General features: G+C 48.7%; 1 protein-coding gene across 3 annotated transcripts in view; it reads right to left on the reverse strand.

The window, feature by feature from the left end:
* Positions 1–1,071: 1,071 nt before the first annotated feature.
* DTD1 (D-aminoacyl-tRNA deacylase 1) overlaps positions 1,072–23,130 on the reverse strand; it is a 115,226-nt gene continuing 93,167 nt past the window's right edge. For 2 of the 3 annotated variants that reach the window (XM_024123612.3, XM_007114744.4), the window contains 2 exons: positions 10,096–10,263; positions 1,072–1,644 (listed from right to left, as the gene is read on the reverse strand). In XM_024123612.3, the coding sequence (XP_023979380.1) occupies positions 10,111–10,263 (153 nt within the window). In that variant the 3' untranslated portion in view covers positions 1,072–1,644; positions 10,096–10,110. The remainder of the gene's footprint in view (positions 1,645–10,095; positions 10,264–23,130) is intronic. The other variant, XM_007114746.4, reaches the window with a different exon arrangement.

Raw genomic sequence — 23,130 nt, forward strand, 5'->3', positions numbered from 1 at the left:
GACCTGAGTGCCTGTGAGCTGGGGCAGCTGACCAGGCTCTGCATCCGGGATGGTGTGATTTCACACCGAGAGGTTTATGCCATCGAGGATTCTACTGGACCATCTGCATCGGGTCAGAATAAGGCAATTTGGCAAACCCCTTTCCAGCTCTGTGTTCCAAGTACTTGAATGTACACTGGAGATGTGATTTGAGCTTTTGTCTCCCATATTTTCTAGCTATGTTCTTATCTGAAAGCAGATAACTGGGTCAGAGTAGAGGGACTCAGACGTTATTACAAAGTGACAGATCAAGTGTCAGCATTGCCACCCTGAACACGCCCCACCTCGTCTGGTCTCAGAAGCTAAGCAGGGTCAGGCCTGGTTAGTACTTATATGGGAGACTGCCTGGGAACAGTTGGTGCTGTAGGCTTTAAAAAAAGTTTCAGCATTACCAAAATGCCAAATAAGGATGTCTCTTCTATAGTTAGGCAAGAAGTATTTCAAGAGAGGATAACTATATAAGCATTAGTATATTATAGATATGTTATATAAATGTATATTATGTATGGCAATAGATATATAACTATTGACATCCCATAATGTCTAAAAATGATCACTATCGTTGTACCACTAGATCAAAACTGAGAAACTCTTTGCTAGAATGTTGTTCTTTCTTCATGTTTCTGTGGGGACTTGGATACATGGACAACCATGCAGCTCCTGGAAAAAGGGCAGCTGTGTGGTCCGACATGGTGAAGCCTCTCCCCCACGTCCCAAAGGTAGATAAATCAGATGTGGAGCCACACGCACGTGGTGTCAGTCATCTGGCCTTTCTGAAACAGGATTCCCTTCCCACATACACTCCCCGTTCCTGCTGTCATGTGTCCAAGGAAAAGGGCATCAGCTATACATCACCACAGACAGGCTCTCACCATAGAACCAGGGACCTGTGTGCACCACTCAGGCAAGGCCTCTTGCATAAGAATTATTTGAAAAGAAGTACATACATACAGAGAAGGGTCAGACACACTGTATCTCTACAGACAAAATCCTTAAAAAGAAACATAGCAGGAGTTGTTTAAGAATAAAGTAGTCTGTTGAGCTTTGGAGTTTATTTCTGTTTAGAAAAAACAGATAAAATTTACAAGATGCAAAGGTCTCACATAATACATTATCATTGACAACTATTCTCTTTACACCCTAACAGGAGCCCTGGCTTAGCCAGTGATGGGAAAAACACAGACAGCAGGAATGCATTTGGGACCCACCATGGACACGCGGAAATACACCACAGTGCGAAAGGGGGACTCGATGACAAGTGATGTTGGGCCAGCCTGTTCCGAGAGCAAGCTGAGACATCAGAGGGACCAACACAGCCGTTCTGAGGGGGATGCTTGGGTGTATTCCTTGCCTGCCCTGTGCACGGGGCGCCTTCCCCACACTGGCAGCAACCCCTCCTCTACTAAATCACAGCAGCAACAGACAATGGTAACGCTATTTTGGTGGGTTCATTTTGTTTTGTTTTTGTTTTTTCAGGGCTATTCAGGTTCCCAGTTTCTTATTTCCATCTTCCTTTTCAGGATTCAGTTCCAAATCCTTAAAGTAGTAGGTGCCTAGCATCTTTCATGAATTTTTCAGGATCCAGTTCTGCCCAGTGATAATGCACTAAAAAGAACAAAGATAAGACACATTACTCAGAAGAGTCCCAAAATTTGCCTTCAATTCATATTAAAATACATGACCAAGCATAACAAAATAGCATAGCTGGAGATATCCTTTCAAGTTCTTACAACGACAAGAGAATGACAGTGTTTCATTTTACTGTGAAAAATCTGCTATGCTGTCATGTATAAATCCAAATACCTTCTCACCAAAGAGATGCCAATTTATATGAACTTCACCCTTAGAGCTCAAAAAGCCACCAACCAAATATCTGGGAATTAAACAACACACTTCTAAATGGACTTTGCATCAAAAAGAAGTCACATGGCAAATTAGAAAATATTTTAAGGTGAATGAAAATTGAAATACAACAGTCAAAATTTGTGACATTCGCCTATAGCAGTGCTTAGAGGAAAATTCATAGCTTTAAATGTGTACATTAGAAAATAAGAAAGCATTTAAGTCAATAATCTGAGTTTCCACCTTAAGGAATTAAATGAATAAAAGCAAAGTAAACCCAAAACAAGCAGGAGGAGGGGAATAACAAGAGCAGGAAGGAATGATAGTTTCAAACAGAAAAACAAAAGAGAAAATAAATGAAAAGGTCAATAAAATTGATACACTTCTTGTCAGACTTACCAAGAAAAAAGAGAAAAAACGAGTTAGGAATATCATGAATCAAAGAGACAAAGTCAATACAGATTTTACACACATTCGAAGAATAAAAAGGGTATATCACAACTTTATGCCCACAAATTAGACATGGATAAGATGGACAAATCCCTTGAAAAAAATACAAAAGTCTCATTTCCACATCCTTTTAAAATGAGGGAAGAAGAGGGGTGGGGAGCCTAAAGAAAGCATAGGGACAGTGTACAAACTAAATGCTTGTTCTTGGAATATCTTTAATACTGCTCAAAGGAGGATAGGTTCTTCGGTATAAAATGTCCAAGTCTCCTGCGTTTCCTTTTGCAATTCTGAACCCACAACAAAAGCCAGCTGGTTGTGCCAAGATTTGTGTGGCAGGCATTTGTCATCCAAGTTTAACTAAATCCCAAACTTCACATAGCAGTTTCTATTCCCTCAGACCTAAACTCTAATTGGATGAACTCCAGTAAACTCAAAAGATTACAGTCATTTGCACCTGGTGATGCCACATCTGTGAACATGCTTCCAGATGTACTCAACACAGGTCACGTTCTCAAGAAAGGGTCACGTTATGAGCAGACGCCTCCATGGAATGACCAGCCTTCCATTTTTGAGCCCAGCTTGACACTGAGGCTCACAGGCCCACATAGGAAAGGCTAGTTGGAACTGCAGCTTGTCCATGTTCTTCAGGTCTATCTGGACCCACACAAGGGATCAAAATTTCCCCCAGGGGCTTCCCTGGTGGTGCAGTGGTTGAGAGTCCGCCTGCAGATGCAGGGGATGCGGGTTCGTGCCCCAGTCCGGGAGGATCCCACATGCCGCGGAGCGGCTGGGCCCGTGAGCCATGGCCGCTGAGCCTGCGCGTCCGGAGCCTGTTCTCCGCAACGGGAGAGGCCAGTTCAGTGAGAGGCCCGCGTACCGCAAAAAAATAAAAAAAATAAAAAATAAAAAATTTCCCCCAGGCCTACCCTCATGCTCTGAACTCTGGCTGCCAAAGTACAACACTACTTCCTAGGAGATATCTGAAAAACTACAAGAGGAATACACAACCTAATTCCTGGAGACCGTAATACTCCCGTTTTAAAGTCAAGAAAAGCAACCCACTTGCTCCTATATTTTAATCAAGATGTTAACCCAAACTTAAGAACCTGGGGCCTTTTAATACCTCTTTCCTCACCTGCAATACTAGTAACCGCAATCCTGAAATGAGTTCCCACATTCCACCTTTGGGGAACTCTATCTTCTTGGCACAGATTAAAACCTTTGCTTTTGAACTTAAAATGAGCTCTGGGATCCTGCTTGAATACATTATTCTTTTACATTTGCACCAGTTAAATACTCTACATGTTTTAATGAACTGCGGTAGTAAACTTATGCTTCAAATGTTTGCTGTGCAGATGGAGATGGTAAGGTTTACTACAGAAGAATGAACAATCGAGAAGATGTCCATGATAGTCTGTTCTATGACAAAAGCAGGTACCATTATGCAGACAGTATGTCTCTAACTTTGTAAGATTAGAGAGACATAGAATCACCTGCTTAGAGAAAATGTTATAAACGCATTAAGAAGTGTCTAATAGCCTGGCACCACCATTTCATGGCCTTATGAAAGAAGATGCTGGGGTGGTTCTCTTTCACTGCATTCAACCGTTGAGGGCAGCAGGGAATAGACCACGATCAGGAGCAAGGGATCCCTCAACAGCTTGTTTCAACACAGAGTCTCTCAAAGATGCTGACTTCCAGCTGATCTGTTTCTGGCTTCAGGCCATTCGAGCAACCAGGAGACGTGAGTGCTAGTCAGGATATGCACACACCACAGACCGGCTCTCCCAGCCATGGTCAAAAGAACCCAACACAAGTTTTATTTACTTCCAGTCACAGCTGGGAGTCTAATATGAGCTCGTTTATACAGAAAAGGCAGGCTGTTCCACGAAAAAACATGAGTTGCTGGGAATTCGATGTTATCAATGAAGGACTCACGCAGCCCTTGTAGCATGTTAGGAACCCCAGTGAGGCCTCCGCTGAACTGTCAGAGCAGACACTCCTCTGGCGCGTGAGTGCTGCATGCGGGTCCTGACTTGGCAGTGAGAACATAGGGACAGTGATGCCATTTTTAACTGAGAAAGGAGAGCTTGGTGTGAACTAATAAAGCAAGCAGGAAAAAAAAAAAAAACAAAACCAACTGATGTCACCTGATTGGGGAAGGAACAAACTCTGACAGCAGTTAGTTTTTGTTTTTTGATTAAATTCTACCCCATGTAGAATGTGTAACGTATATTTGTATATATTTAACCATGTCCGTCTTACCAAAACTTACAGTGGTTCAGATGACAGTCTCAAACTTTACTTTGATCCCTCTGGGCTGGTGCCGCCCAAGCAAACTTTCCGCAGTGACTGACTGTCCTGTATCAGCTCTGTGCCACATGGCAGCCACCAGCCGTATGCGGCTACTGAACACTTGAAATGTGGCTACTATGACTAAGGAAATTAAACTTTATTTAATTTTAATTAATTTACATTTAAATATCCACATACAGGTAGTGCCTACTCTATTAGCACACTCTAGGTTATCACCAAGCTTAGCTCTGCACTTGAGCAATAAACAGAATCAATTATTATGGCCAGATTCTTGCCAATTTATTTCTAATAAATAAGGCAACTGAGGAGCAAGCCTGGGCATGAAGTAAATCCAACGCCCCTGCCAGTAAAGTGACATAATATGCCTGCTCCGTACCAGCGAGCAAGCAGAACAACATCCTGTATAACAAAGGCCAGAACAACACTTACGGTTTGGGAACAGTAATCTCCTCCCAGTAAGACGAGGGAAAACAGGGCAAAAAATAACGTTGGAAGAAATACTGCTTAAAATTCCCCAAATGTATAGAAAGACATACATTTATAGATTCCAGAAGCTCAGAAAACCCAAAGTAATCATCAGAATGAGACTTAGATGTTTAACACAGATGCTGGAATTATCAGACAAGGAAGAATAACTATGATTAATATGTTAAAGGTCTACTGAGAAAAGTAGACAACATGCGAGAACAGATGGGTTATGTAAGCGGAGACATGGAAGCTCCAGAAAGAATCAAAAGGAAATGCAGAGTGCTTTCGACAGGCTCATCAGCCAAGGGAGGAATCAGTGGGCCTGAAGACAGGTCACTACAAACTTCCCAAACCGAACTGCAAAGAGAGGAAGGAACGGAAAAAGGAACAGACCATCCAAGAACTGTGGGGCAGTTACAAAAGGGGTAACATACACACACCAGAAGGAGAAGGCAGAGAGAAGAGAGAAGTAACAATGGCCAAGAACAGCCCAAACTTAATGACAGGAGACACTGAATCACAGATCCATGAAGCAGAGAACACCAACCAGCAACCACACCTAGGCAAATCCTACGCAAACTGCAAAAAAACAAGGAGAAAATTTTTTTTTTTTGCGGTACGCGGGCCTCTCACTGTTGTGGCCTCTCCCTTTGCGGAGCGCAGGCTCCGGACGCGCAGGCTCAGCGGCCATGGCTCACGGGCCTAGCCGTTCCGCGGCATGTGGGATCTTCCCGGACCGGGGCACGAACCCGTGTCCCCTGTATCGGCAGGCGGACTCTCAACCACTGCACCACCAGGGAAGCCCGGAGAAAATCTTGAAAGAAGCTGAGGGCGGAGTGGGAGGAGGGGGCACATGGCTGCAGATTACAGAGGATGTCTCAGAAGAAACTATGCCAGCAAGGGTAGAGTGGAATAAAATATCTAAAGTGTTCAACCAAAAAACCCACCAAACCAGAATTCTATACCAGCAAAACTATCCCTCAAAAGTGAAGGAGAAACAAAGACTCCCTTTGATCTGCAAGAAATGCTCAAAGAAGTTCTTCAGGCAGAAGGAACACAATACGGCTCCGAAACTTGGACTGACGTAACGAAAGGGACAGCATCAGAGATGAAGTTAAGGTAAAATAAGATCTGTTCTTTTTCTTATTCTTAGTTCATCTAAAAAACTACTTATGAAATGGTAACGGTAACAATGCATTGGGTTGTGGAGCACATGAAAGTAACGTGAGTGACACAAGGTCACGAGGAACATGAGGGAGGGACTGGGAGATGCTGCCATGAGGCACCTGCACAGGTGAGGAGGCCAGGCTGTTTGCAGGTGGGCTCAGATTTGTTAAAAATGTATACCACAAACTCTGTTATATCCTATAAGTGACATAATCGTGAATAACTCATTAACCTCACAATGGAAGGTATCATTTCTCTTTGATTGATATGTCACATAAGATAGATTATTGTCTTCCACTAATTGCATATGCTATCCAGGCATTATTGGGCATCCTAGAATTCTGTAAAAATTTCCCATTATCCTCACATTATTTTTCAAATATTCCAGATCTTAGTAAATATAAACATCATGGATTTTAAAAAGCATAGGCCCATATAACAGCGAATTTGGATTAAATAATACTTTGCCACTGTGTTCTTTGAAAATCTTATTGTATGTTCCTTCAATATCATGAAGTAACACCGGAAGTGTTTTGGGGATTTCAGTATTAGCTTATGTCTTTGAAAGAAGAAAAAAAAAATGTATACTGCAAACTCTAGGGCAGCCACTGAGAAAAGGTTGTTTAAAGTTAAAAAAAATAAAAACACTACCTCAGAGGCATAGTGCATTTTATACCATGAAATGCACAGGGACTGGAAAAGTGGTATGAATGTTGACACAGGGAAGCAAAGTGAAGCTCTGGGAATAAAAGATCCCACCTTCTACAGGGAAAAAAACAGTGGAAAGTGATGGAATAGCCTTTTACAGAGCGTGCATGCTCGCACACACACACACACACACACACACACACACACACACACACACACACACACACACACACCCCTGCTCTAGCTCATCAGGGAGAAACATGCTTGGCCAGGACACGTCTCACTATACAGACAAAGGTCAAGTTGGAAGAGCAAACAGACGGCAGCTTCCAAAACACTTTCCTTGCTTGGTTTCGAGGGCTGACATCTGAGGACAGGAACACGGGGTGCTGGCCCGAAGTGCGCCCCTTTCGTGCACACACTCACGACGGCAGTTAAGTCAATACTCAAACGAGTGGATACTGCAGCCTGTGATCACAGGCAGAAACCACACTCTTTTCATGAGAAATAGCCCTCGTTCCTTTAGCTGTGGGCCAGAAAGGGGGGAAAACTGAGCTGCAGCCTCACAGAAAACCGTGAATCCTCCCAGCAAGATGAGGAGCCCAAAGGAATGAGACAGAGGACAAAGGAGAAGTTAATTTTAGCAGTTTCACGTCCATTTGGTAAAATAAGAAATGTCTGCAATGTGACAGAGGGATGGCGGCACCCTGGGGAGGTCCTCCGAACCAAGGAGGTTTGAGCTCATTTTCAAAGAAACATACACCCAACATCATGCAGCTTCTCAGTCCATTTTCTCTCGCCTCTTCTTTCCCCCTCATGCCTAGGAAACTCAAAGCTGCTCCCCTTCGGGCCTGTGAGGCTCCCCAGGGCTCTTTCTGTTTTTAAAGAAAAGTAAATGAAACCTGCAGCAAATGAGAACTGCAGCTCCCCTCACTGGGGGCGGGGGTGCTGCTGTTTTTCAGCGGAACAGGGCCAATGCCAAGGTTACCTTCTGTCTGTCACCATGTCACTCAGCTCTTACAGACATCTTAATACTGGGTGGTGGTTTGGGGGGGTCGACTGGGATAACAAAGTATAGCAGAAGGGGCAACAAAAGTCCACAGGCAGCAAAACCCCCAATACATCCATGGAGTACCAGCTGTCGCTTAGCCTAACCCCTTTAAGGTCTGCAAATCCTGGAGCATGGCTAAAACCCGGGTCCTCTGCTGGGCATGGTGGCTCGTACCCGCCTGCATCTCCCCACGTCGCTGAAGGGATGAGCTTCACTCACTAAGTTCACAGAAGAAAAACCAAGGAAGCCGAAATTACATAACTTACTCACTGTCACACAGAAATTGGTAGGATGCAAATAAGCACCGACGAGGTTCTGAATCACTGCTGGACCCACTTTATTAATTAACATAATTAGAAAACTAACCTAAAGAGCCGCCCTGTGCACTGTCTTTATGTGGCACGTTTCACCCCCAGATTTCGGGGTATTTGGCAGTATTTCTGACGACAAAACTGACCATGTCAATGATGAGCAAATCCTCATCATCTTGGAGGGGAAGTTTTACGTAACATAAATGCCACATAAAAGGTTACTGTGTGTTCATGAATATTTAACATTATTTATACACCAAATTCCACATTCAGAAGACTCTCCCTAACTCATAACAACTGTTTCAGTTCACGAATAAAAACCAATGGCTTGAGGCCAGAGCATCAAGATCCAGAACAAGGTGGGGCTTGTGAACAAGGTGGGGCGACAAACGAGGCCGAGTGTGAAGGGCTCCCCTGTGACTCCGGCTTCACGCTCACCTGAGTGTGTGACATGCATGAGCCCAGACCCGCGAGCACAGCTGTCACCTCCCCGGAGTTACACTTGGACAGAACATGGCGACTGGGGAAAGTCAACAGGGACTTACAGGACTGACAATCCCACACGGCCCCCCATAAAACTATGATTCAGCAACCCCTCCTTTCCAAGATCTCCACCCTGCCCGTCTGCTCTACTAACGTCTGCCGGCCGGTCCGCCGTGGGCTCGGCAATCTGTCTCAGCACCGGCAGCAGACATCCTGGGGACATTCCACAGGAGACTCCTGGTCCCCACCCCCTTCAGAAGGCACAAGCCATCTCACGAGTGTTCTCTCTCGCCATGTGGCATCTCCAGGGCGAACCCAAGGCTGACTTGATTTGAACCACAGACCACAAGCCGAAGGCTCCAGACTGCACGCCCGGCCTGGCTTCTTTGGTTTCTGCAACTGCCCTGTCCCTGGCCTGTCTCCTCCAGCCTGCTCCCCACGGCTGCTGGGGTCACCTTTCGAAACTCAGGATCTGACTGTGTCACTTGTGCACTTGACAGCTTTCAAAAGGTTCCCCATGATCCCAGGACAAAACCCACATTTCTCCGAGTTGCACACCGGACCCTGTATGGCCCGGGCCCTTCCTCCCACATGCCTTCAGACAAGCTCCCGAAACAGCCCCACGTCCCTTCCCTACCGCCTCTGCCCGAACCCACGACTCCCGCTCTTTCTCTCCTCTCCGCTGGGCCACTCCCCGCTCTCGGTCCCTGTCGCCCCATCTCTACCAGCCCTTCCAGGTCCCACCCTGGACCCCTGGTTCCCTGGAGCCACGGCCACGTCCCTGTCCACCCGGCCCGCGGTCCCGGCACCGGCGCACTGCCCGGCGCTCTGGCGGGACTGTCCCCTCGCTGCTCCCTGCTCCTGCGAACGCTGCCATGTGATGTGTTCACGGGGAATGAACTTGAGCCGAGGGCCATCGGGTGGCTGGGACAAGCTCCACAGGCCTGTGGCCTCCGGGCAGGGAGGCGGACCCAAGCTACAGGGAACCGTGAGGCACTCCCGTCTCGGGAAAGTGAACGGGCAGCGCAGCGCGGGGGACGTGAAGGCCGCAGGCTGTGAGGGGAGGCCTCCTGCAGCTGCTGAGAGGAGGGCGCAGAGGCAGGCGCTCGCATCTGGAACACTCTAGAAGCGCCAGGAGCCGCAGTCGTTGCCTGACGCGGGCGCGTCTCAACTCTTCTCTCTGCCCTGGAGGCAGCAGATCTCAGGAAGCCACGAGGAGCCACCATAAAACAAGCTCTGCCTCCAAAGCCACCCTGTCCTCTACCCCTGACTGGTGTCCCCCGACGTGAGGCGCCGACGCAGCTCCGGGGGGGGCCCTACCTGCGCCCCGGCCCCCTACGGCTCCCGCTCCGAGGACACGTCCCCCTCGGCCCCGCTGCTGGCGCTGCGGTCTTCCTTGCGAGGAGCGCTTCTTTCCTTGCTTGATTCAGAAGGCCCTTTGGCTCTGGTTTTTTCTTTCCTCTGCTGTTGCTTTTCAAGCTTTGACAGCTGGTTATGAAAAAGAAAAAGAATTATTTTACAAATGTAAACTCTTGCCTGTATGTCCAAAGCACCAATTACTTCACAGGCAGCAACCACTAAAAACTCTTTCTGTCTGATAACATGGGGGCATCGCAGTGGCTCCGACGTGCCAGATCCCACACCAAGTGTCTGTCTGTCAGACACCAGCATCCTTAATACAGACACATCAGACGTATGACGTCCATCAGGTTTCCCCACCACTCAGCCTGTCTCGGGGTTTTGGGGAGGGTCCACTAACAGCCTTCTTTGACAGGCTGAGCAGAGCCTGTAAATGAAAAGGCTCTTAGTCTATTATTTTTTTCTTTGATGTCTCTATAGCTTTTTCTCACCACTTTGTCTTGCCACTCACTGTTTTCTCCACCATTTGCTGAAGGTGAGAGAAGGCTGTGAATAAAGTACATCAGGCACATGAGACATCGTCTTGGCCCTCGGTTTGTCCTGAGACTGAAGCCTGACTCGTCCACAGCCCAAACCCTGGGTGCTCCCGGCTGGCTGCGTGGTGGCTACACGGGGATGCTGCCACAGGGCACACGTCCCACAGGCCACCAGGGGCCACTTCTGCCCTGGGTGTCTCCCCAGCTTGTTCAGAGACCACAGACCGGACAGTGGAAAGACAGATCCGCTGACACTCTGCACAACGGTTCGGCCACCCCAGAAACACCTGCCAAGAAACTCATCCAAGGAGATGGGCCAAGCCATGGCCACGGGATTTTCTTGGACCATAAAAACCATCTGTAACAAAGCTTGACACACGGCAACACCCAGGTTCATGGGCCTCCCAGGTCAAGTCTGCAAACATTTTCCCATTCACGTGGAAAGGGGGAAACAGGGAGGGGCCAGCTGCTCCCCACTGGTCTCTGCCCCGTAAAGACGCAAAGAAAAGTTACTGTAACCAACCTGCCAGATCACCGCTTTATTATTCTCAGACTCTGAATTAAACCTTTAGGTAGATCAACAATCAGCAGCTCTCAATTTGGTCCAGAAAACCAAGTTTATTAATGGTGGACTTATGATATTATCTCCCCCACCTCCCAACCCCAGGTGCCTGAACAGCTGTAGTAAACAACTGGCTTGGTTAACAAGCTAATTCAATTTTGTGAATGAAGGCTTCACTTCCCCTTTGACCCAGGACTCCCTTCCCAGAAGCTCACCTGTATAAATTCCCTCTCGTATTGCAGGAAAGGCTCCTGTGAATGTGCACCGTGGTATTGCTTGTATTTAGCAAGAACCTAGAAACAACCTGAGTGTCCACTGTAGGAGGACAGGTAACTAGAATGTGGCACAGTCACACAGAGTGATATCTAGAGCAGATGGACATGTATCAAAACAGACACGTCTCTAAACCCACGTTAGACAAACCAATGAAAGCTTCAGAGGCCATAACAGTAGGGTCCCATTTTCACAAAGCACTATGTGCCGCTAACGGGCAGATGGAGGATGGACTGGGTGCATACAAACCAAGTTCAGTCAACTTTGGGGAGAAAGAGAAGAGAATGGGATCATAGTGGGATGAATATACATGGGCTCCAACTGTAACTGTCAGCTTTCACTTCTATAACAACAAAACCCGCTCCAGAATAGAGCTGCTGACAGCTGTCAGACAGGGACTGCTTGCTACTGGCCCTTGGACCACTGACGGTAAGACTCGTGCCAGGATGTAAACCAACACACAGCTTCCTTCGTCAACAAAGTCTTGCTGTGAAAAAGTATCACTGCTAAGCTGCGCACTTAGTGGCAAAGCTGAGCTCCTCTGGCCGTGGCCTGGTAAAAAACAGCTCAGGTACAGGCACGGTGAATAGGATGATCTTGAGCAAAGATGACAACAGGTTAGCATTTTTTAATTGAGATAAAATTGACAGACAACATTATATTAGTTTCAGGCGTACAATGTAATGATTCGACACTCGTATACACTGCTAAACGAAAAGGTTAGCATTTTAAAAATCTGAGTAATGGCTACACAGAGCTCTTTGCTATATATTTCCCTCTGCACTATTATTTTTCCATGAACGATTGTTTTTCTCTGTGCCATTCTACCTCAGATGTGGGAGGAATTTCCTTCATCAGGATGCCAGCCTTCCTTTCTTATTTCCCTTTTGGTGTTAAATGCTCTTTCTTCTAAGAAATGATTAGGACGGTAAATGGGGGGCCCTTCTCTCTTGCTCTTTTTCTTGCAAAATGATCTTGGATGCACAACATGAATGTACTTAACCGTACTGAGCTGTACAATTAAAAATGGGTGGGATGGTAAATTTTATGTTACGTGTATTTTACAACTAAAAACAAAATTTTATAGTGATATCATTGGCATATAACATTATATTAGTTACAGGTGTACAACATAACGATTCCATAGCTGTACATACTGCAAAATGATCACCACCGTAAGTCTAGTTAGCGTCCATCACCAAAAAAAATTTTTAATGACCTTAGAAAACATGAAGTTGGCAATTCGTGCTGGCCCCCTTCCTTTTTTATATTTCATGTCCTTAGCTCATGAAATCCAAACATCTGGGAATCAGTGTTCAGCAGTGAACTGTGATAGTCGCCTTCTGCTGTCAGCAGTTTACATTCACATCAGTGTCTGTATGTGTGTTTACACGTGTGTGTTATATGTGTACGTATCTGTATGTGGATGGATACGTCTACGAATGCACATATATAACCGTGAACATGTTCCAAGTTAGACACTGAGAAAGCATGATTTTTATTTCCAAAAGAGGCCCTCTCAGTTTTGCTTCCCCTCTTTAGAGGTAAATATAAAAAAATGTTGACTATCGCCAGTGACACAACCAAACCAAGGCTCCCGCACTGCTGAGATTCCATCTCATGCAAAGGCTTGTTTGTGATCCAACCTGTTATTCGCTTTCTACTCTTTAATGCTGCGGAGAAGCCAGATCCTGGCAGGGTGATGGGGAATAATTCCCAATGGAAGCAGCCTTCCCAGAGGCTGCTCAGGGCCCCACAGCACCGTCTGACTCTGCGCTGGCCCAGAGGCGCCATCAACGCCGAGCCAAACTGCAGAAACATCAGCGCGACCTTACACCCCAGCTCCATCCCTACCGCCCTGGACCAAGCTTGTGAATCACTGAATCATGAGTGACAATTACCGAAGGGACAGGCACAGCCCGAGTTTCTGTAAACGATGTAATGCTGATTCTCTTTCATTATTGATCTTAAAACAACCCAACCACATATGGCTCCACGCCTCAAAGTAAAAGTTCTCTGAGGGAACATTGTGAACTAACCTAATAAATTTAAGCCTTTTCTCGGAAAACTTGGAATCCAATGCAGCCAAACTGTGGAATTTACATCTTAAGGCAAGAAAGCAATTGGATTTTGGGTTTTTTTTTTTTTTTGAGGAAACAAATGAGAAAGAAAGAAAAAGAAGAAAAGAAATTGGTGCTGCACACGGACTCCTGTAGCATGTCCACGTCTTTCAGGTTAAAGAGCACACTTACGTCAAGGAGAATAAAAACTGCACAGGCCTGTGAACACAGGACCTAGACACCAAAATGGAGGACTTTTGTTTCTTTGTTTGTTTGCTTTTTAATCATCTGAGAGTGTCCATATTGCAAAGGAGACAGTGTCCAAACCATACAGGCTTTAGCGCCTCGAAGAGAAACCCAAACCTTCCAAAGGCAGCTCCAGGCACAAGACACGGCCAGGGGCCAGGTAACCGTGCCAAGGCCAGCCCATGCCTCTCACGGTGGATCTCTGAAGAGGAGAGCCAGAGGAGGGCGGGCTGGAATATCTAGACCCAAACCTCCCTGACTCACGCCTAAATCCACCGAGAAAATAAAGAACTTTCTTTTTAATTAAGATGACCATGCTCTGATACTAATGTACAAATAAACTAGTTGAACAACGCTCTATCACGGGGCCTGCAAATGTAATAATGCCCTGAGGGACCAGGCAGAAGCAAAATGAGTGAAGTAACTATAAGACTTTAGGGCAGGATGGAGACCGCGGCCACATTGCAGAGGACAAGCCCCACCCACCCCAAGCCCTACCAGGGCATTCACATTTTCTTTTTAAACAAGCATCTGCACAAAGGTATAAAGTCAATGGGGTAGGTGGAGCCCCCCATAGGTACCCCGCTTTGCACCTCCACCCACCTGATCCCGACTGCTCCGAACAACCCAGTAACAGTTGTATTCTCATCAGCATCCCCTGGAGAAGCCACTGTCGGCAGCCTACACTATAGTCATCCTCCAGCTCCCTCCTCTCTCCCTGCCGGCATGAGCAGCCTTCTACTCAGAAGTAGCACCGTCTGAGCCTGCTGTCACATGGGCAGGGGACAGCATTCACAGCCACCAGGACCTGAGGGACCGCCAGGGGGCTTCAGAGAAAGGTTTCTCTCCCAAATAAGCAAAGGTGCATGGAGACCCGGGGACGGACAAGGACCTCTGGAGCAGTGGCAGCTCTTGGAACGAAGATGGGGTGTCCAGGGGTACAGAGAAGCCTCTAGGGAGGGGTGGAGCTGAGCCAGAGGAATCAGCCATCCTCTTGCGGGGGGGGGGGGGGGGGAGGGGAGGGTCACTAAGCTCCTCCCTGTTTCAGCCACACTCGGCCAGGTTTGGAGCATCTGCAGCTGCAAGCAAAGCATCTCATCACACACTCATCGAAGTCAAGGAGAAATGGGCCTTCAAAAGGGTGGGGGGCTTGCTCAGGTGTCACGCACAGTGTGCAAAAGGCAGAGATGGGACCAGGCCTCTAGACGCCAAACTCCGTATTCTTTCCAGGGCATCCCATGGCCCCTCTTCCTTAATCTATGAACTTCATTTCAGAGGTATTTATTGAGCACTGGGCTGCACGTCATGCCCTGTCCTAGGTGCCGGGGACACAGAGGAGAACCAAGCAGAGCGCCGGCTTCCTGGGGCCGACTGTCCATCACATAAATAACTGGCGACCCCCACTCGCGAGCCAGGCTCTGTTCTCAGCCCTCGGTATGCACGAAGGGCACCATCACCATCCCTACTCTGAAGTGAAGCCGAGGGCGCCGGCGTCCCCAGCATCCTGCCTGAAGCACTTGTCCTCGCCGGTGGAGAATACGCAGGGAGCACAGCCTACTCCCTTTGCCTAATTAGAGAGAAACCGGCCCTAACCCGGATCCTGCTCCGTGGTGGCTCAGCAGCAAGCCGCTGTAGGACCTCAACGTGACTGTATGTTTCTACCCTGTGGCTGAACAATCAGAAGGCTCAAACCTAAGACGAGTGAGCCGGAAACGAGGCTGGAGGAGGAAGCAGGATGGGGAAGCCCCCAAAGCAGTGAGGGCCCAGAGGGAGCTCTCCAGGGCCCCTGATCCTGACTTAAGAAAAGGCCCTGTCAGTGGGGCCCGTCAGTGGCAGCAGGAGAGGAGGACCAGGGTGAGGGAGACCAGTCTGGCCCAGGCCGGCCACTGATACGGGGCAGCCCCGGAGAGCAGTGAGCGTCATAGCATCATAGCAGGGAACACAGGGCGGCCAGCATGTGGAGGGCTGGCGGGGGGTGGGGGGCAGGCCCCCAAGTTCAGGGAGGGCTGACGGAAGCAGGGCTGAGGGCGGGACCGGAGTCCCTGGAGGCGGGAGGAGAAGGCCTCCCAGGACCAGCAGGGGACTCTGTGTTCACGCTTCACCACCAGCCACGCCGCAGGCCCCCCGGGCACAGGGTGATGACACAGAGGTGACTGAACTGGACATCAAGGGCTGCACGAGACAGGCCGAGGAGCGAGGGGCCGAGTGAGGTCGAGGCCACCAGGAGAAGCGAGGGAGGGGGTTGAGTCCTGCCCGGGGCACAGCACCCACGGTAAGGGGGGGCGCGTCCGGCCGGGAGCGCAGGGGGTCAGCACACTGTGGGGTCACTGTCACCCAGGACTGGGGCACAAACGGGATGCTGGCCGGCTGGGGGGCTGGGTGTGGGAGAGCCCTGAGTCTCCACTGATGACCACGGCCGCGGTGATGGGCAGTCCGCAGTGCGCATGAGACACTGGACAAATGAGCACGGGGACGGGGAGTGACCAGGTGATGGCCTCCGGGGGACGGGAGGCTCCGGCTCGAGGCCCTGTGGGCGGCGTAACTAACGCTCTTCAGCGGCACAAGAGAAGGAAACACGTGGGACCCACAGAGCAGGGCGCCGTGTGGGCGCTCCAGGGGAGGGACCCCTCCCGGGGCAGGGGGCGGACAGCAGACCACTGGAAGGGGAGAAGCGGAGACCCTCGGGCTGGCCATTTACCCTCTGTGCCTCTACTGCCAGGCCGCCTGCCCTGGGCACCGGAGGACGGGCTCTGAGACGTGAGTTACTCCTACCTGCCCCGGTCTTTCTCATAGAACAGCGCGCTGCTGAAGCATCTCCAAAGGCAGATCCCTTCACTCTGTGGACTGATCCAGTGGACGATGACATAGAACATTAAGTGAAGGAGCACCTCCAGACTGCCGTGGACACCACAAGCTCCCAGGACGCGCTCCGCGTACAGTCAATCTCTGGGCGTCCCCGAGATTCCATGTGTTCAGGGGAAGCTCAGCCAAGGGCTCTGCTCTGCAGCTGGGGACACCAATCCAGGCGGGAAGGGTTCAAAGGAGCTGGCAGAGAGATCAGTGTCTGCAGTTGCCACCACCTGCCTGCCTCTTTCGGGAACGTCCAAACCACACAGCTGACAGGCACTACAAGCAGTTTTGGGGGGGTCTAAGAAAGATGGTTTCTTTGCAAGTCATTTCCAAACAAAACAGGTGCCCAGGAACCCCTGACGGAAGGGTAATTCTCCAAGCGAGACGATGTCTCAGTCTTGCTTCCAACACGATTTGGGGAAATGATGTGAAAAATTACAGCTTCTTGTAGATGCTTTTGTATGTTCACATAAGTCCCACAAAAACTATTTCAGGTCTTCCTCCTCTTCTTTTTTAGACTACAGTTGACTAAAAGGGGCAACTCCTTCCTCAAAGGGCCACGAATATAACCTGAGATTTTACTTTCATCCCTTTAAAAAGTCTGTCTTCACACTAGGGAAATAAATGGCCCCTTAGATTGTGACAACCAATTTGTCACCTTGAGCATTCCGAGAAGTCAAGAGCAGGTATTATTACTCCCAGATTGCTTCTGAGCGCAAGGGAAGTGGAGTCAGTTGAGAGAGCAAGCTCAAGGCCATGGCCAGGCAGTGGCCAGGCTGGGAGGAGCCTCAGGGCACCAGACTCCCAGCCGAGCCTCCAGTCGACCTGGCTCCTTTGAGGCCAAAGTTCACCTGGACAGGGGCTTCTGAGGTTAGCCCCAGGTCCAGGGCAGCCAACCCTGCTCTGATCTTGCTAGGGCGATGCCAGGTACAGCCCTGCCTTTGAGTTATTTTAATGCTGGTTATTTCCTGCCAGACTGTTCTGTCCCATGAATGAGCAAAATCTAATTAGAGAGTGAAGAAAGTAACAAAAGAAAAGCGCAAGCCCCATGAAGTCAGTTACTAGGATTTTTATAGACCCTGATGTAGATGGAAAGGTTCTGTTCCAACCAACCCCTTGCAAAGATTCCAAGAAAGTCATAAAGATCAAATGTCCCCTCTGCAATTACGTTGTAAAATACCACAAGGTATGATGGCTCCGCGGGCGCTGGCCCACACCTGTGGCCCTGCTGATGTCAGAAGGCGTGAGCGGGCGACCACAGGAAGCTGCAGAAGGAGGACATGGCTGGCACGTCCCCTTAGAAGGACAGGAGCTAAAGGACAAAATGCCCCAAACCCACCAGCCCGTGAACCCTTTGCAACAGCGCTAGAACCTTCACTCCACAAGGCTCGCTGTCTTTCCTGTGTCCGCCAACTCCTACTGCCAGGAAAAGATGCCCTGACTGTGCCGAGTCATTGAAACCAGTGTGTTGACCATTCTCTCACCCTGCAGAGCGTGCTGACACCAGAGAATTGCTTTGCTGAATAACTAACACGTTCGAGGCAGTAAGCAAGATGCACTGTGGAGCGGAGCAACACTCCACCTGCACGGGCCTCCCGGGGTCAGGTGGAGTCCCAGGTGCTCCGCTCGACCACACACACCAGAGGCGGCCTGCCAGCACCGCCTGGAGACGCTGGAAAGCCCAAGAGGCCCCGCACAGCGACCAGAGCAGCCCACAGCCCCTCCACGTCAGGCGGGGACCCCTTCAGGGGTGGACCCTTCAGGGAAGGACGGAGGCCGGCGCTCAAGGCCGGCAAAGGGCACCTCCACCCGAGCCCGATGCCCACGTGCCACGGGCGGGACATCTCTTGAGCTACTGGACACCCCTGGGTCCATGACCTTTTGCTTCTCCCTGTTTCTTTCCGCTGCCTACAGGCCAGAGGGCAGAGAGTGGGAAGGGGGAAGAAGAAAAGGCAAATTCCCATCAGCCTATGAGACTCGCAAAACTCCGAGAAGACAGAAGTGTGAATCTACTGTGGAATTTTAAACAACCTGTAGAAACCTACTTCCACAGATTAGCTCTAGTTGACTAAGCCATTTTTTATTATTATATTTATTTATTTATTTATTTTTTGCGGTACGCGGGCCTCTCACTGCTGTGGCCTCTCCCGTTGCGGAGCACAGGCTCCGGACGCGCAGGCTCAGCGGCCGTGGCTCACGGGCCCAGCCGCTCCGCGGCACATGGGAACTTCCCGGACCGGGGCACGAACCCGTGTCCCCTGCATCGGCAGGCGGACTCTCAACCACTGCACCACCGGGGAAGCCCAACTAAGCCATTTTTTAAAAGGCGATTGGAATTTACATTTGGGCAACTTTGTTTTATCGAATTGTAACTTGATATAATTTCATATTATGTGATAATTCTGAAAGCTTCTTTCTTAAAAATGTCCTTGTGTAATGGAAACTCTGACAGAACATGCAAAGAGGATGTTTCCATACACTCCGAAGCATCTGCCATTATGTCAACTGTCATGTTATTTTTAAATCAACTGGCTGCTTAATAAAAACATTACAAAGCAATGTGCACACACGGTACCTAATTTTCATACATTATTAACTCTGCTCGAGGTTTTCGTGGGAATTAAAAAAGGAAAAACGTCAGGCAAGGAGGCATCCGTTCCCATCTGAAATCGTGCAATCTAATTTTATTTTCTAATTCCCCATTGTTTACAAAAACCCTCTTAGGCATGCGAAGTGGCAGTGAGGGTGGGGTACCCAGCTGTCTTTCGCATTATTCTTACTCTCCTCTCCTCTCCTCCCGTCCACGTCCACGCTGGGGCGGCTCCAGCCTTCAGGACCCGGGGTGGCTTGTTTCAGGCCATCATGGGATCGAGGTCAGCAAAGGCGTGGGTTTCTCTATCACCGCGGCAGAGGCTGTCAGGGCCCGCATGTCCCCCAGCCCAGAGGTCCCTGCAGTGTCAGCCCACGACTTCTGACCTCCTCCGGCCTGAGCACCTGCCCCTTCGGCCTGAAGATGCCGCCGGGCCCAGGGGGTCACCTGGCCTGAGCGTGGGCAGCAAACATGTCTGGAGGCAAGCACTTCTGGACGTGATCTCGGCCAGGGGGAAACGAAAGCTAGGGGTCCACCTCCAGCCCCCTCAGGCCGCACAGCACCCACCCTGAGATGCGTTCCATGCGGCCCCCCAGGGGGTGCCCAGGGGTCACCGACACGCAGGTCCCCCTCCCCGTCTCGCTTCCACCCCTCACCGTGCTTCCTGTACCGGGAAGACCTGTACCGAAAGCCTTTCACTTCGGGGGGCACCCAAACCAGAAGCATTTTACATGCTTTGAAATGAGCCACATTTTAACGTGATCATTTGTTATGTGTTACAGGCCCCGTGTTAACCAGTGTTCTCCACTGGTGGGCATCCCAGACACAGGAGGGCCATGGGGGTGATGAGGATTCCACCCCCACTGAAGGCGCTGAGGGATGCAGTACAGTCCTGTGACATCTCACTGTATATGTGAATTCTCTGAAAACTGGTCACCCATATACACGGCAAACGATATATTCTAGCAGCCAGGATTTTTGTTATGTTGCCCTCCATTCCCTAACCCCACTGGTGACAAGGTATCAACTGCACTTCTAACATGACACAACCCACTCCTATGGCCTGGCCTCTTCCTTCGATGGGGGCTAATTATAAAAGTTCGAGAGTAATGGGCAAGAAGTTAACTATTTCCCCGCCGCTGAGGAAGCAGCAGTGGCTGTGGCACTCGGAGGCCGGAGGCCGGCTTCTCCCGCCCCACGGCTGAGCTATCAGCTCCCCCTCCTCTCTAGGCTGCTGCTCTTTGCGGGCAGAAATAACAGGCACCTACTTCATCAACATCTGCGTTAACATTATTAACACATATATGTGGACCCTAGAAAAATGGTACAGATGAACCGGTTTGCAGGGCAGAAATAGAGACACAGATGTAGAGAACAAAAGTAAGGACACCAAGGGGGGAAAGTGGCTGGGGGGAGGGGGGTGGGATAAATTGGGAGATTGGGATTGACATATACACACTAATATGTATAAAATAGATAACTAATAAGAACCTGCTGTATAAAAAATAAATAAAATTCTAAAATTAAAAAAACAAAATCAAAAAACAAAAAACCATCTGCCTCAGGCTGGAGTCTCTCTTGGCACGTGTCTGGTTAATAATCACGGGCTGTAGCGAAGTTTCAGGAGACACTAAAACAATTTCAGCTTTGGTATTCCAATGCATAATTGGTACCAGAAAACTGTTCGCAGAGCATTTTAAACTAGTAGTGTTCCTTAAATGATTCAAAATGTTTCTTCAATTTGCAGGAGTCTTAAAAAAGAGGGGAGACCTTTTCTCTGCCCCACTGGGTCTTACATGTTGTACAAATGCCAACAGAACAGATTTGGAACAATGAAGAATTATTGTGCAAAATAATGAAGACGTGGGACCCAGAAAAACAGTGCACACAACCTGAAGAGAAGTCAAGGCCAGGGTGTTCAGCAGCCAGACCGGGGGGAGGGGCAGGGGGTGGCCACCTGTCCACAGGGCAGGGAAGTGGGGCGAGCGCTCCGGAGGATGGGGCTCCTGCAGGAAGGGCCTCGAAAGAGAACGCCTGGGCTCAAAGGTCTGGGAGCAGGAGGAGAAAATACAGTGCTTCCAACAAGATTTCAAGAAGAGAAGACAAGTACATACTCCCAGAAAAGCTAAAGGCTGAACAAGGAAAAAAACAATAGGGTACGACTTGGGCCCTGTGGTGACCCACAGTCACAGGGTCATGGCAACATAAACACCATTTTTTGATCCCATTAAAATTATATCAAAACGCTGGAAAGATGGGAGGGTGTGCGGCATGAGCAGTGCTGGCTCCCCCTCTACAGTAGCATGAAATAAATGATGTCAGAACTTAATACATCAAGTAACAGTAGAAGTTTGGGCTTCCCTGGTGGCACAGTGGTTAAGAATCTGCCTATCAATGCAGGGGACACGGGTTCGAACCCTGGCCCGGGAAGATCCCACATGCCGCGGAGCAGCTAAGCCCGTGCGCCATAACTACCGAGCCTGTGCTCTAGAGCCCACGAGCCACAACTACCAAGCCCATGTGCCACATCTACTGAAGCCCGTGTGCCTAGAGCCCCTGCTCCGCAACAATAGAAGCCACCACAATGGGAAGCCCGCACACTGCAATGAAGAGCAGCCCCTGCTCGCCGCAACTACAGAAAGCCGCGCACAGCAACGAAGAACCAAAGCAGCCAAAAATAAATAAATAAAATAAATAAATTTATTAAAAAAAAAAAAGAAACAGTAAAAGTTTATTATTTAGGGACAGAGGGGGAAGCACCCAAAGAAATAGCTTAAAATATGTTAAAGGCACTTGCTTGTGGGGAAGAGGACAAGGACGAGGGAAAACAGGCAGAAAAGGTTATTTTTCATTAAAAGCCTTTATGTACTAAATGATTTTTAGTTATGCACATAATTGCTTTAATAAGCAGTTCAAAATTTGTTTAAGAAAGAAAACTCATACAGTAGATATAGTTAACAGCAGATCCAAGACTATGGAAAAAAATTAATGACTCAGAAAAATCAATTCATGCAATCCTTCCAATATTCAGAGGAAACGACAATAAGCAAAGACAATAGAAACTTATAAGTCATATATGTAGGACGGGAGAAAAGGAGAGATCAGAGCAGATACCAAAAAAGCAATAAGCAAAGACATTACAGAAGAACATCCGATGGGCTCCAGTATATCCTGGAGGCACCAACAGTCAAGGAAATTTAGGTAAAGAAATCCACACGGAGGGCACACCACTAAATGCCAGCAGGGAGCCAGGATGCAGTAAAACACTGGTGACACGTGTGTTGGATGAACAAAGGGATAACTGCATGGTGACAGACAGATGAGTAGACAGAGGGAAGGAAGGAGGCCAACCAACCATCGGGACACCTGTAGAACCTGAAGGTAAAAGCTGGCGACCCAAACATTCCCGGATCAACCAGGACGTTCCCAAACTTGCAAGTATCCAGAATGTTTTATGGCCATTCCCACCCTTAAAAAATAAATGCATAAAATCAAAACGACAATGAGATATCATCTCACACCGGTCAGATTGGCCATCATCAGAAACTCTAGAAATAATAAATGCTGGAGAGGGTGTGGAGAAAAGGGAACCCTCTTGCACTGCTGGTGGGAATGTAAATTGATACAGCCACTATGGAGAACAGTATGGAGGTTCCTTAAAAAACTACAAATAGAACTACCATACGACCCCGCAATCCCACTACTGGGCATATACCCTGAGAAAACCATAATTCAAAAAGAGTCATGTACCAAAATGTTCATTGCAGCTCTATTTACAATAGCCAGGACATGGAAGCAACCTAACTGTCCATCAACAGATGAATGGATAAAGAAGATGTGGCACATATATACAATGGAATATTACTCAGCCATAAAAAG

The sequence above is a fragment of the Physeter macrocephalus genome, chromosome 14 (assembly GCF_002837175.3).
Source record: "Physeter macrocephalus isolate SW-GA chromosome 14, ASM283717v5, whole genome shotgun sequence".
NCBI lineage: Eukaryota > Metazoa > Chordata > Mammalia > Artiodactyla > Physeteridae > Physeter > Physeter macrocephalus.